The sequence below is a fragment of the Buteo buteo genome, chromosome 15 (genome assembly GCF_964188355.1).
Source record: "Buteo buteo chromosome 15, bButBut1.hap1.1, whole genome shotgun sequence".
NCBI lineage: Eukaryota > Metazoa > Chordata > Aves > Accipitriformes > Accipitridae > Buteo > Buteo buteo.
In genome coordinates this window covers 21,747,301-21,758,516 of record NC_134185.1, presented here as the reverse complement: position 1 = coordinate 21,758,516, position 11,216 = coordinate 21,747,301, and the positions used below count along the sequence as shown (strand labels likewise).

At 40.3% G+C, this 11,216-nt stretch overlaps 1 protein-coding gene across 2 annotated transcripts in view; it reads left to right on the top strand.

Annotated features, from left to right (window-relative positions):
- Positions 1 to 277: 277 nt before the first annotated feature.
- SESN1 (sestrin 1) overlaps positions 278 to 11,216 on the top strand; it is an 84,083-nt gene continuing 73,144 nt past the window's right edge. Inside the window, exon 1 of one of the 2 annotated variants that reach the window (XM_075046740.1) lies at positions 278 to 835. In XM_075046740.1, the coding sequence (XP_074902841.1) occupies positions 554 to 835 (282 nt within the window). In that variant the 5' untranslated portion in view covers positions 278 to 553. The remainder of the gene's footprint in view (positions 836 to 11,216) is intronic. The other variant, XM_075046741.1, reaches the window with a different exon arrangement.

Below are 11,216 nucleotides of genomic sequence, written 5' to 3'. Positions count from 1 at the left end.
CGCTATTGGGCGGCCGGCAGCGAGTGCTGAGAGGCGATTGGCTGCTGCGCGCGTCCGTCCTGTGAGGCTCCCCGTGTTGGGCGGGGCTAGTTCCTGCCCATCCTCGCCCCGCGGGTGAGGGGATCGTCGGGGGCCTGTAGCGGCCCGGCCCGGCCCGGCCCCGGCGGGGAGGGCTGAGGGGGCCGCACCGCGGCGGAGAGGCAGGGCCGGGGCCGTCCCCCTCCCTCCATGCCTGGGGCGGGGAGGAGGAGCCGCCGGCGCCGCGGGGTGGTGGCCGCCCCGCTCCCCGCCGGGAGAGGAGAAGCCCCAGCGGCGTCGCTCGCTCGGCAGCCCCGGCGGCGGTGGGCGGCGGTTGGCGGGGGCGCCCGCCGGGGGCTGAGGGAGCGCCCGCCCGCCCGCCCGTCCTGCCCCCCATGCGGCGCAGGCAGCGGTCTCTCCGCTCGCCGCCGCGTTTGTCGTCTTTGTGGGCGGGTTGGCGGCTGCCGGGAGCCCGCCATGGGGCGGCCGCGTCGGGGCTGCTGAGGCGGCGGTGGGGAAGCAGCCGGCCGGCCCCATGGAGGAGCGGGAAGGCGAGGTGCGCTGGGACGGGCTGTGCAGCCGCGACGCTGCCACCCGCGCCGCCGCCTTGGACACCATCGGGCAAGCCGTTCTCCGCCGTAGCGAGACCGTCGCTCCCGTGGCGGCGGTGCCGCCTACCCGGGCCGCCGACGGGCTCCCGGTTCCCGCCGCCCGCGACGGGCTGAGCGAGGCGCTGGCCCGCCTGCTGATGCTCTCCAAGCGCTGCCCCTTCCCCGACGTGCGGGAGAAGAGCGAGGAGATCCTCGGCGAGGTGCAGGTAAGCGCGGCAGACCCCTACCTCCGCCGTGGGACGGGGACGGGGGAGCTCCGGAGCTTTGCCGGCCCCGTCCCAGGCAGGGAGGGCACCTTCGGCTTCCAGCTGTGCAGCGGGGTGGGCATCCGACCCCGGCCGGTCCGATTTATCCGTGCAGTGGTCCATGCGAACTGTTCCCCTCCTCTCGCGAAGAAACGTTTGGAAAAGCGTTATTAAAGGGCAAGGAGAAAAGCGTCAAGTTTTTGAGTGCAGCCTGGCGGAGAGGATTTAGTGATGAATGGCTGGAAAGTAGCTGATCGTTGGGGCATCCCGAAGGAAGCGCTAAGATGACAACTTTAACGCTGTAGTTTTGGTCTGTATGACCAGTGCTGTGATATTACCGGTTGGCTTTAATACAAAAGCAGGAAAGATTTGGGTATAAACATCCAGGGCTGCCAATTAAAAATATAAATGGGTATGGGAAGTTTTTGAGCTTTTAAAAGGTGTATAAGCTTCAGGACTATTAAAGCAGAGCCTGTCAAAATTCCCTTTTGTTGTTTATTGGTAAATAGTTTCTCCGCTGGAATCGGTAAGATCCAGACTATTTTTTTATAGCTTATAGGTGGTCTAGCCAATAGGGGATTGCGTTTACTGACCTTTTATGCTAACAAAAATAAATGTTACTTTGTACTCTTCCACTGTTACCGTCTAATTATAGTTACTCCCACTGTACTTCTCTTGCTCACCTATTTTGCGCAGGTCTTGAAATTCTGATGCAGGGCTTGTATCGGTGGGTCCAGCAGCACCACAAAAAACACTGCTTGCTGCGGAGTAGGAAAAGGAAATTCAGGTGTTTCTTTTAATCACAAATGAATCCAGCGAGCTGTGCTTGGAGTTAGTTGCCTGATTCCCACTATTGTGCTTTTTCTCCCTGAACATTAACAGGTTTAATAAAGGGGAATCTAGAGCAAAAGAATAAAAATACATACATAAACATTATATATTATAATATACACAACACACACATATATGTATTGTATATAAAATATAATATATATAAAAATACACATATGTAAGTATTTTAAAGGAACTCGTGTATAGAGCCATTTTTGCTCTGTCCTACTTTGAAGTGGTTCAGAGAAATTCTGGGTTTGGATTATTGAAGCTGGGAGAGGCTCTGTTTATTTTGTCTAATTTCTCAATAGTGTGTAATGTGATAAATACTGTATAATCTCTTTTATACAGTTTGGGCTGTATGGGGCATTTTTCTCAAAGCAAATTTTTTTCAGTATAAGCTATAAATACAACATATGGTCTACGTGAAAGGCTTTTCTTTAAAAACCCAAAACAACAAAACAAAAACCCAACCAAACAAACCCAACTTGAATAATAAGTTGAAAACTTAATGTGGCACCTTTGCATCAGCATCTTCCCTGTTAAAGATTCAAATCAGAAGTGAGCCCATTACCAGTGAGAATGATGAGTCACTGGAACAGACTGCTAAGGAAAGACTTGCTTTTATCAGGCCCAAGTTATCTGAGTCTATTCAAAGGCCAAACAGGTGGTGATCTCTCACCTAAGTCTTGGAGGAGGTCAGAATATATGATCTGATGACTCCCTTTTAGGTTTTTATATATGAAGTTACTGGCATGTTCACTTATTAGTCTTGTTTAGAAACTTTCTTACTAGCTTTTTTTCAATAGGCCAAAAAGTTCTGGCAGAAAATAAGTCCAATTTGATACAGCAAACGCAAGTTCAAATCCCATGGTTGTACCTGGCTTGATTAATAAAATACATGTGAAAAATGTAACAGATATGAAACCAATTGTATACACACAAGCTGCAGTAAAGGTTTAACAACCAGTTAAGCAAAATAAAATCAAATGCAACATTACTTAAAATCTTTAAAAGCTGCTTTTGTAACTTTTCTTTTTAGGGAGTAGATCTAAGAGAGAAGTATTCTATATTCTATGAATATAGAGTGTAAGTCTTAGTTCTTACGGCTGTACTCAAAAATGAAAATTTTCATTGTAATCTTTGGATCTGCATTTGTGGAAGAAATAATCCAATCCAAGTATTCCATTTTGGATGCTGTGGACTATTGTCAGGCGTGAAATGGTTTTCTGTTGATTTCATGGCCAAGAGGAATTTTATTCAAATCTCTGCAATGAAGATGGCAGATAAAGCAAACTATTAAATTAAATATAATTATCCCATAGAACTCATGGCTTTCAGCAGTGATTCTAAAGGTAAATAGCTTAGTAACATTATAAAAATGTGAAATCCTATTCAGAACGGTATCAGTACTTAAAGGACTCACTTGTATTACTTTATCTCCCTGTTTTAGGATATGAAACAATCTTTAAGTCCACAGCAATAGGTACCATTATGCTGTCTAAACCTTATTCTCTGCCAAGTTATTAAATGACATAGAGCCCGGGGCAGAAGAGGCAACTTTGAACCCAAAGTTCTCCTGGGAACTGGTGCTGCCATCCTTCTCTCTCCTGTGGGATAGTCCAACTCGGACTAGTAGTCTGCGCGTGGACTGATTCTCTCCCCCTGCCCCCTGTGAAATTGAGAATTGTAAAATGTGCTTTCTTCGTCTTTCTGCCCTGCATTGAGGATAGGTCAGTGAGGAAATCAAAGATTTGAATTTTCCATGTGGTCTGATAGCTATTTCTTTCTGGGGCTAGTGCCCTCTTGCCTTTTGGGGTAATCAAAAAATATTTAGGCATGAGCAACTATGCTGTTGGTGGTTTTGCACCTTTGTGTCTGGAGCAAGTTGGTAGAATGCATTATATGGCTGGTGTAAGCTGGTAAACTGCAGGCTTGGCAGCAGCCTGTGTCAGCATGGCATCCCTCTAAGCCTGCCTTTGTTATGGTCTTTTTTTCCTTTTTTTTTTTTTTTTTCCTGGAGAAAAATTCATCTGAAATATGGTGGAGTCCTAAGTGTGTGACTTTCTTCTTTGCTATTAATAAATATTGATAAATAGTATTATTAATGTTATTATTAATAAACAGTATTGCCTGTATCAGAAGATATAAAAATAAATTATTGCTTAATGTAAATTCCTGTTGATTTGACTTGTGTTCAGGATAATGAGTTTCTTATTGTAGGCTGTATATTTTTATATATGTGTAATAATATATATTTTTTAGCCTAAAAGAATATATCTAATTTCTCATTTAGATTAGACAAGTTGTTTTTGTAAGAATTATTACAAAGTTAGTATCAATAAACTAGCCCTCTTTTTTCTAATTAAGACTTTCTTGCTTTTATTAATAAAAGCAAGGTCGCTGAAGTCACTTCGACCAAATATATATATTTTAAAATATTTTAAAGATATTTCAATGGCAGTGCTTTAACCAAGTGAAAAGAGTTTGAATGTTTGCATATGAAAATATTTGATGAGTGTTTTTTGAGATAAAACCCCAAATATATCATAGCTTTTTGATAACCTCTTGCATATGCGATATTTTGCACCTATTTATAGCATATTGCTTATGACCTTGCAGAATAGTGGGTCATTACACCTAGTATGCTAGGTGTCTGCACACCAACACAAACATATGGGGAATGAACAGCAGTGGAAGGTCTTAACACATGATCATTAAAAGTATCCTGCCTAGCCTCAATCAGATCAGTTAGATGTGTGTGACTGGAATATAAACACTAGGTGTATGTCAGTAGCTGGAGAACAATTATTGAAAGTATGAGATTTGCTAATTAATCTCTCATAACTATCCAATGTCTTTTGGAAATGATTGAGCAGAACATACTGCTCTGCTGAGGTATGTAAATTCATAAAAATAGTCTTTTAGATTAACAAAGAGAATGCATAGATGGGAGGCAAGTTCTGCAAGAGTGACCAGATGTTAGACTACATACGATAAAAGATGACAGCACAGCAGAATAAAACCCACAAATGTAAAAAAGCTTAGAATTTGGCATGTAAAGCTTGATTGTGGGGCAAATATAAGGAAGAAAGAAACTGGTCTCAACCTCTTTGAGATGTAATAGTGCCAAACACTTTCATTGAAGGGGAAAATTAATAATGAGAAAAGAACTTTGCTCTCTGTTGATCTCTTCATTGATGTAAACCCAAGAAACATACAGAAAATGGGAAACTGTATGTTGCTGAAGATCCACACTGAGTGTGCAAAGATGCGTGCACAAAACTAGGACAGTCGAATGCATAATGAGGTGTAGCTAAAGGGGATATTGGAAGAAAGCAAGAAATAAAAGATCTACAGATTAATGGATTAACAGATAATGCTGAGGTGATTGAAATGTTCTCTGAAATGGTTAATCCAGCCAGTGTAGTTAATAGCTATGATAAAAGCGTAAATAGTACTCTCCTAGACTAGGGGGAAAAAATCTGTAGGTTGCTTGGATAAGCAACAGATTTTCAATCTGGTAGGGCCTGATGAAATTCATTCTGAGGTGCTTAAAAAAAAACAAACAAAACAAAACAAAAAAAACCCCAACCAAAAACCAACCAGCTGAAGCAATCTCATATAGCAGACAGTAATCTTAAGATAGTTGAGGGAAGTAGTAGACTCAAAGAATAATGGTGCATATTTCTTCGGTACGGGCTAAGTGGGATGGGATAGAGGAAACTAGTAGAGTTTAACTTTAGCTCAAAGAAATAATACTGGAGCAGTGACGGAACACATTTTTAGTACCTAGAAAAAGAAGTTGGGCAACGGCCAAAACACTTATCCAGGATAAATTATTTAAAATCCAGCATTTCTACTTCTTTGGTGATGGAGTAACAGGCCTTGTAGTGCTGACAGATGCTATAATGTTAATATGTTGATATTTTGGAGTCCTCAATATTCACATGATATTCTCATTAACAAGCTAGGGAATTATGATCTAGAAACTACTGTGCAGTGAGTAAAATTAGCTGGAAAACCATCCCCAGAAAGTAAGCAAGGTCAGGTAGCAAGTACTTGGTACAGATTCTACAAGGTCCTGTTCAGCATGATCTTGATTAACAAAGTTTTGCGCTTGTTGAATTGCAGAGTAGAAACTGGGAGGGAGAACAAGAATACTGGAGTGCAGCCATAGAATTTAAAATTATGTTAATAGTTTATGGGAACTTGTATCATATCTTCTATACCTCTGATTTTTTTGTGAGGAAAATTTGAAGAAATTGGTGGTGGTACAGTCAGCTAAAAAGGAGGCTAAGACAATATGTTCCCAAATAAATGGGGGATGGAGAGGATGAAAAGACTGCTGCAAAAAGGAAGGAAACATGAGCTAGAATGGATGATCAGATGATCTAATTTCCAGCAAGACTTGGGTTAGACATTTGGGGGGAAACTTCAAGGATTAGGATAGTAAAGCAATGGCATAGGCTATCCAGTCATGTTCATCACTAGAACTCTTTGTCCAAACTGTTCTTAAGCGTCAGGCAGGAGTGATATGCTTATTTGATCTCTCCCTGGGAAAGGCAGAACTTTGCTAACTGGATGATTTTTTCCTTCCAGCCTCTTTTTCTGTGTTTTGTGTTGGTAACTGGTTGGAGGGATGCACCTTCTAAGTGCTTTCCCTTTGATCTCCAGGACCATATTTACCAGATACGTAGCACTGGAACCTGTGGTCTGGAACCTCTGCCTCTTAATGAAAAGCAGTGGGTGGGCTTGGGAGGATTTTGAGTACCTCCTTGTTTTCTTAGGCCTACTGCTCTAGTGAATAAATGTAACAGAATCGCGTAGTTTGGAGAGGGCTATATGGCACCTAACAAGAGAGGGGGTCATGTTAGCAGCCAAATATATATCCTCTTGTATTACAACCTTCAGGCACTGCCTGTGACCGACGCTTGCTTGGCAGGGGATGTGGAGTGGAATACCTTACCTTTTCAAATGCTGGCAAAATACTTGTATGGATTTAAATTAAATGAGCGTCCAGAAAGGATGGGAAGACTTCTAGTCACAGCCAGAGCAGGCATCCTGTCCTCTTCCTCTGCCACAGTGTGTGGGACAAATAAAGCCTCTGTCAGGAGAGGAGGTAGTACTTCCCCTGTGTATGTCCATAAAGGATAAAATAGTAGTTACTTTTCTGTTTCATTGCTAGATTTTTCTCACAGTAGAGTTCTCTACCTCTTTGCTTTGTGTATGCTCCATGTCTGAGCTCTGTGGTGCATGCTTATTAAGATTAGTAAGAGTGAAACCCAAATAGGCTCCTTGCTCTCAAATGGTTTATCCTGATGACTCTGGTATTAACAGGAGACTGGCTAACTTTCCAAATCTTTAATCTGCTTTTGGTGTAATCTTTGGTAAATGACGTAATAACTTTGTCTTCAGTCTTTTTTGCCTTCAGTCTTTTTAGTCTTCCTGCACAACAGAAGTAACTTTAGTGAACTTTGAAATTTATTGCTAGGCAGATCTGTTAAGTTGCGGGATTTTTTTTAATTTTTTTTTTTTTCTCCGAGTTAATTTGACTGTGTCCTACTGCATTATAATGATGTTCCCCTGTGATGCTTACTGTTGGTCAGTCACCATGGAAAGGTGTCTCAGATGAAATCTGTAGTCTGTTCAAGCCTACGAATTTAAATATAGTATCTTCACTGGTGGCAGTGAATCTGATCCATCTGGAAGCTGACTAGTCTCCTTGCACAATGCCAACACCCAAATCGGTTTGTTTCCCATAGTACTCTTATGTAAAGTGAATGAAAACATCCTTTTTTTGTGAGTTCACTTCAGAGCAAAAATATGTGCTGTCTCTTCTAGCCATTAGGTGGAATGGGTTTAATTATGTATTGTAGGGTGCTCCCTTCAAAAGCCACATGTCGGTCTGCCAGATTGCTAGTTTAAAAAACATTTGCATGTTAGGATTTTGGGGTTTTTTTTGGTGGTGTTAAGATACTCTTGCTCTTCTCAATATTGGGAGGGAGACTGAAGTAATGACATGATGCACTTAAATGTTTACTTGTGTTTACAGCTTCTGCTAGCTTACAAAAAGAACTGTACCTCTGCAGTATTTATTGTAAACATGTTCTGATGATGGGTCTGTATCACGTGTGTGTGGTGAGGCTGGCTGGAGAAGTTAAGGGAGAAGACTTAATCTTGACATGTCATGTAATCTTCTGAGCAGGGGTGTGAACGTATTTTTTTAAAAACTTAAATTGTCAATAGTCCTTAGATTGCCTTATCTGACTCCTCCCTCCTTCAGCCTATTTGCCTCCTTTCTGAAGGCTTCAGTCTGTTTGTGGAGAGAGACGAAGGGAAATTTTCTTTTGTTGAGCTTGTCAACTGCAGAATTGCCTGACCCTGAGAATGTCTTTGGTTGGAATAAAGAGTTGTTTGAAAACAGTGGAGGTTCTCAAAGTGATGTAAAGTAGGATATCTGGGTCACTTCTAATGCTGTTTCTGTGTTTGGAGCCTTTCCATAATTTTCCATGCTAGCGGTATGCCATTCTTCTTGTATGGAAATAAGCTTTGCTTAGTCAACTTTTTCTTACAATTGTTTGGGATAACTTGATATATTAAATTTATGGGTTTACATGATTCTGCTGAATTGATTTTCAGGCCATTGTAACTAGAATTCTTATTTTCAAAAGAAGTGAAGAGTGAAGCACACATTTGGTAATATTGGCTTGGTTGGTTTTTATTTTTTGACTACTGAAATGCTTTAAACTGAAGAAATCAAGCACAAGCATTTCCTCATTTCTTATTATTTACTAATGAGATAAGCAACTGTAGGGTGTGCATTGGTGGCTTACATAAAAAAAGGTTTGTTTCCTGATTTTTTTCATAGGAGCTAATATCTAGAGATCTGTAGAAACAAAAAATGCTTCAGCTTGAATGCATTTTTAAATAACAGCATCTCTTCTCCTGATCTAGCAGTTACTAAGTCACACAAGCTCTGTTTCAGATTTTTTTTTTTCCTGCTTCTCTTTCTAGAGGTAATTCTAGAAGTTGGCTGTTCTTTTAAAGTCATAGCTGGAGATGATCCTTTCCAGTCTACACTCATGTATTCTAATGTCAACTTAGTCCTTTATCCTAATTATTTTTCTCACTCTGATACTAATGGTGTATGAGTAGTGGTGATCTTTCCCCTCTCTGCATTGATTTTTCTAAAAGTTCTGCTCTGCTTTAAGTTGTCAAAAAGCCAACTTATTTCTATTTAAAAAAAAAAACAACTTAACATTTGTTTTCCCCATTTAGTATGTAAGTAACTGTCTTCATTTTGGGCTGTTGGCATGCATTTGGATGCTTTTTGCTTACATATGGAGAAATTTTATGCATCTTGAGGAGACGTTCAAACAAAGTGAAAAGCACTAAGAATTTGGAAAGGTTTAGAAATTAGCATACAATATGCAAAGTATTAAGTGAAAAAAATGTGTGGACTCCTAGGTTATGTAAAATAATATATCTTCCACTACCTTGACCAAAGTACATTGTTTAAATGAAAATTACATTGTCTCACTGTGACAAGTGCAAAGTGAGCATTGAGGAAATACCTGCTGTTTTGTCATCTTACTCTTGGCTTTTTCTTTGGGTCAGGGTTTCTCTTTTTAAACTAACCATAGTGGAAAAGTACTGAATATACCATTGTGGGACAGAAAAATAGTTTTGAAAGCATGAGTATATTTTCCTGTGGATACTGAGTGTTTAAATTTCCAAAAATATGGTTTGCTGTCAGTATGGTTTTCTATTCCAGTAAGTTGTTTACAGTTTGGGGGGGGGGGGGGGGCGTGGTGGTGAAGCTTAGTGCTCTCTCCAGAAATCAAGTGAAACATGAAATCTTCACTGGGACCTACATACATGAATTAAATCCAAAAAGTTAAGTGGTGGTTTTTCTCTTGTTTACCACTCTCTTGATGTTTCCAATGACTTTGACTTTATTTTTTTTATTTTGTGCTTTCTTCTGGAAAGCTTAGGTTAGATTGCTGCCAAAAGTTGGGTTAGGAAGGTAAACTGGTTTAGTTCTATTTAAACCTAGTAAACAATTAACCATTTTCCTTACTCCAGCTTTATGTAGAAACCAAACTTGTTCTTTCAAGTCATTTTGGGTCAAAAATATCACCCAGTGTTGTGTACTAGTGCCTGAATATTACCCCAAAATACATTGGGCTGCTATTTTAAAAATAGAGGTGATGCTAGAATGCATACTGCTACTTATGTCGTGTAATCTTATGTAAGTCTTCCTTCTGGGCGACTACGAGAACTTACTATCAATACAAGCATTATGCTAAAGGAAAGCACAGTGCTTCTGAAAACGTGGTTGTTTTTTACTGTAAATTAATTAGAAATTGTAACTTTTCTTCACTTTTCTGTGCTTTCTGGGGTCAATAATAAGGTTCTCTCTGTTGCAGGTCTTTCCTAGCAAGTCCTTTTTCTACCTAAATATCTGACTGGCTCTGTGAGCCTAAGTTTTGAGACTCAAGGTGTAACCACCTCTTCATTAAATTTTCCTCCCTGGGATATTCTTGCTTGCTATTGAATTGTTTTTAAACAGTTGTTCTTCCAAAATAGGTATTTTAGTTAAGGATTCCTTAACTCTTAGAGAGTAAACATGGAATAATATGATATTTGTTCAAAGGAGGAACAAACTTGAAAATGGAAACTTATTTAAAGCTCTAAAGCCTTTCCTGTGCATGCTTTTCTTTTTTCTTTTTTTTTTTTTTTTTGGGGGGGAGGAGGAGGGGAACCTCTTCTCTGAAAGATTTTTTTCCATTGCAGCTTGTTGCTGAGCCTCCACTGTTCCTGGTGTTTTGGTGCAACAAAACTTTTAGCTTTAAAATGCAGCCTGTTTGCCAACAGCACATTCCACTCAGATTAAACTGTTTGTTTGGATTTTCCATTTATCTAAATTTTAGTTCTAATCTAGATTTGCATTGATTTACATGTAGAAGAGACTAAAGAGAGCAAAAAGTTTTTCTTAAACCTTTTCTTTCTCTGAATTTCAAATCAATGCTGAGGGCAAACTAATGTCTGTTTAACAGTACTAAATAATTCGCAGCTGACATGCACATAACATTTTCTGGAGCTGCTCATGTTATGTCCTTATCAGGACAAGATTGCTTTTGATATTTGCCTTAACTTCAAATGAGTCCATTCTGTCCTTTCTGCTTGTGTTACAGAAAAGGATTTGGATGCATTGTAACTTTACTTAGATTATTTTTAAGAGGTATGTTTCTAACAGTTGCTTATATTTACCTAGAAATTAAATAGTGTTCTATAAGAGAAGCTAAATTCTGACATTTTTATTGCTCCTGTTTTGTTCCAGGATGCAGGAAGAGAAGCCAAATGGAAATGTTTTTGTCTGGCTTTTAGAAGGCATATTGGTACCTTGGCTTCTAGTGTTCTGCTTTTCTAACTATTTAGAACATGGCAACTCTGCTTGGCTGATGTCTGGAATCTGTCGGAAGAAGGGTGTGTGTAAACTGGGAAG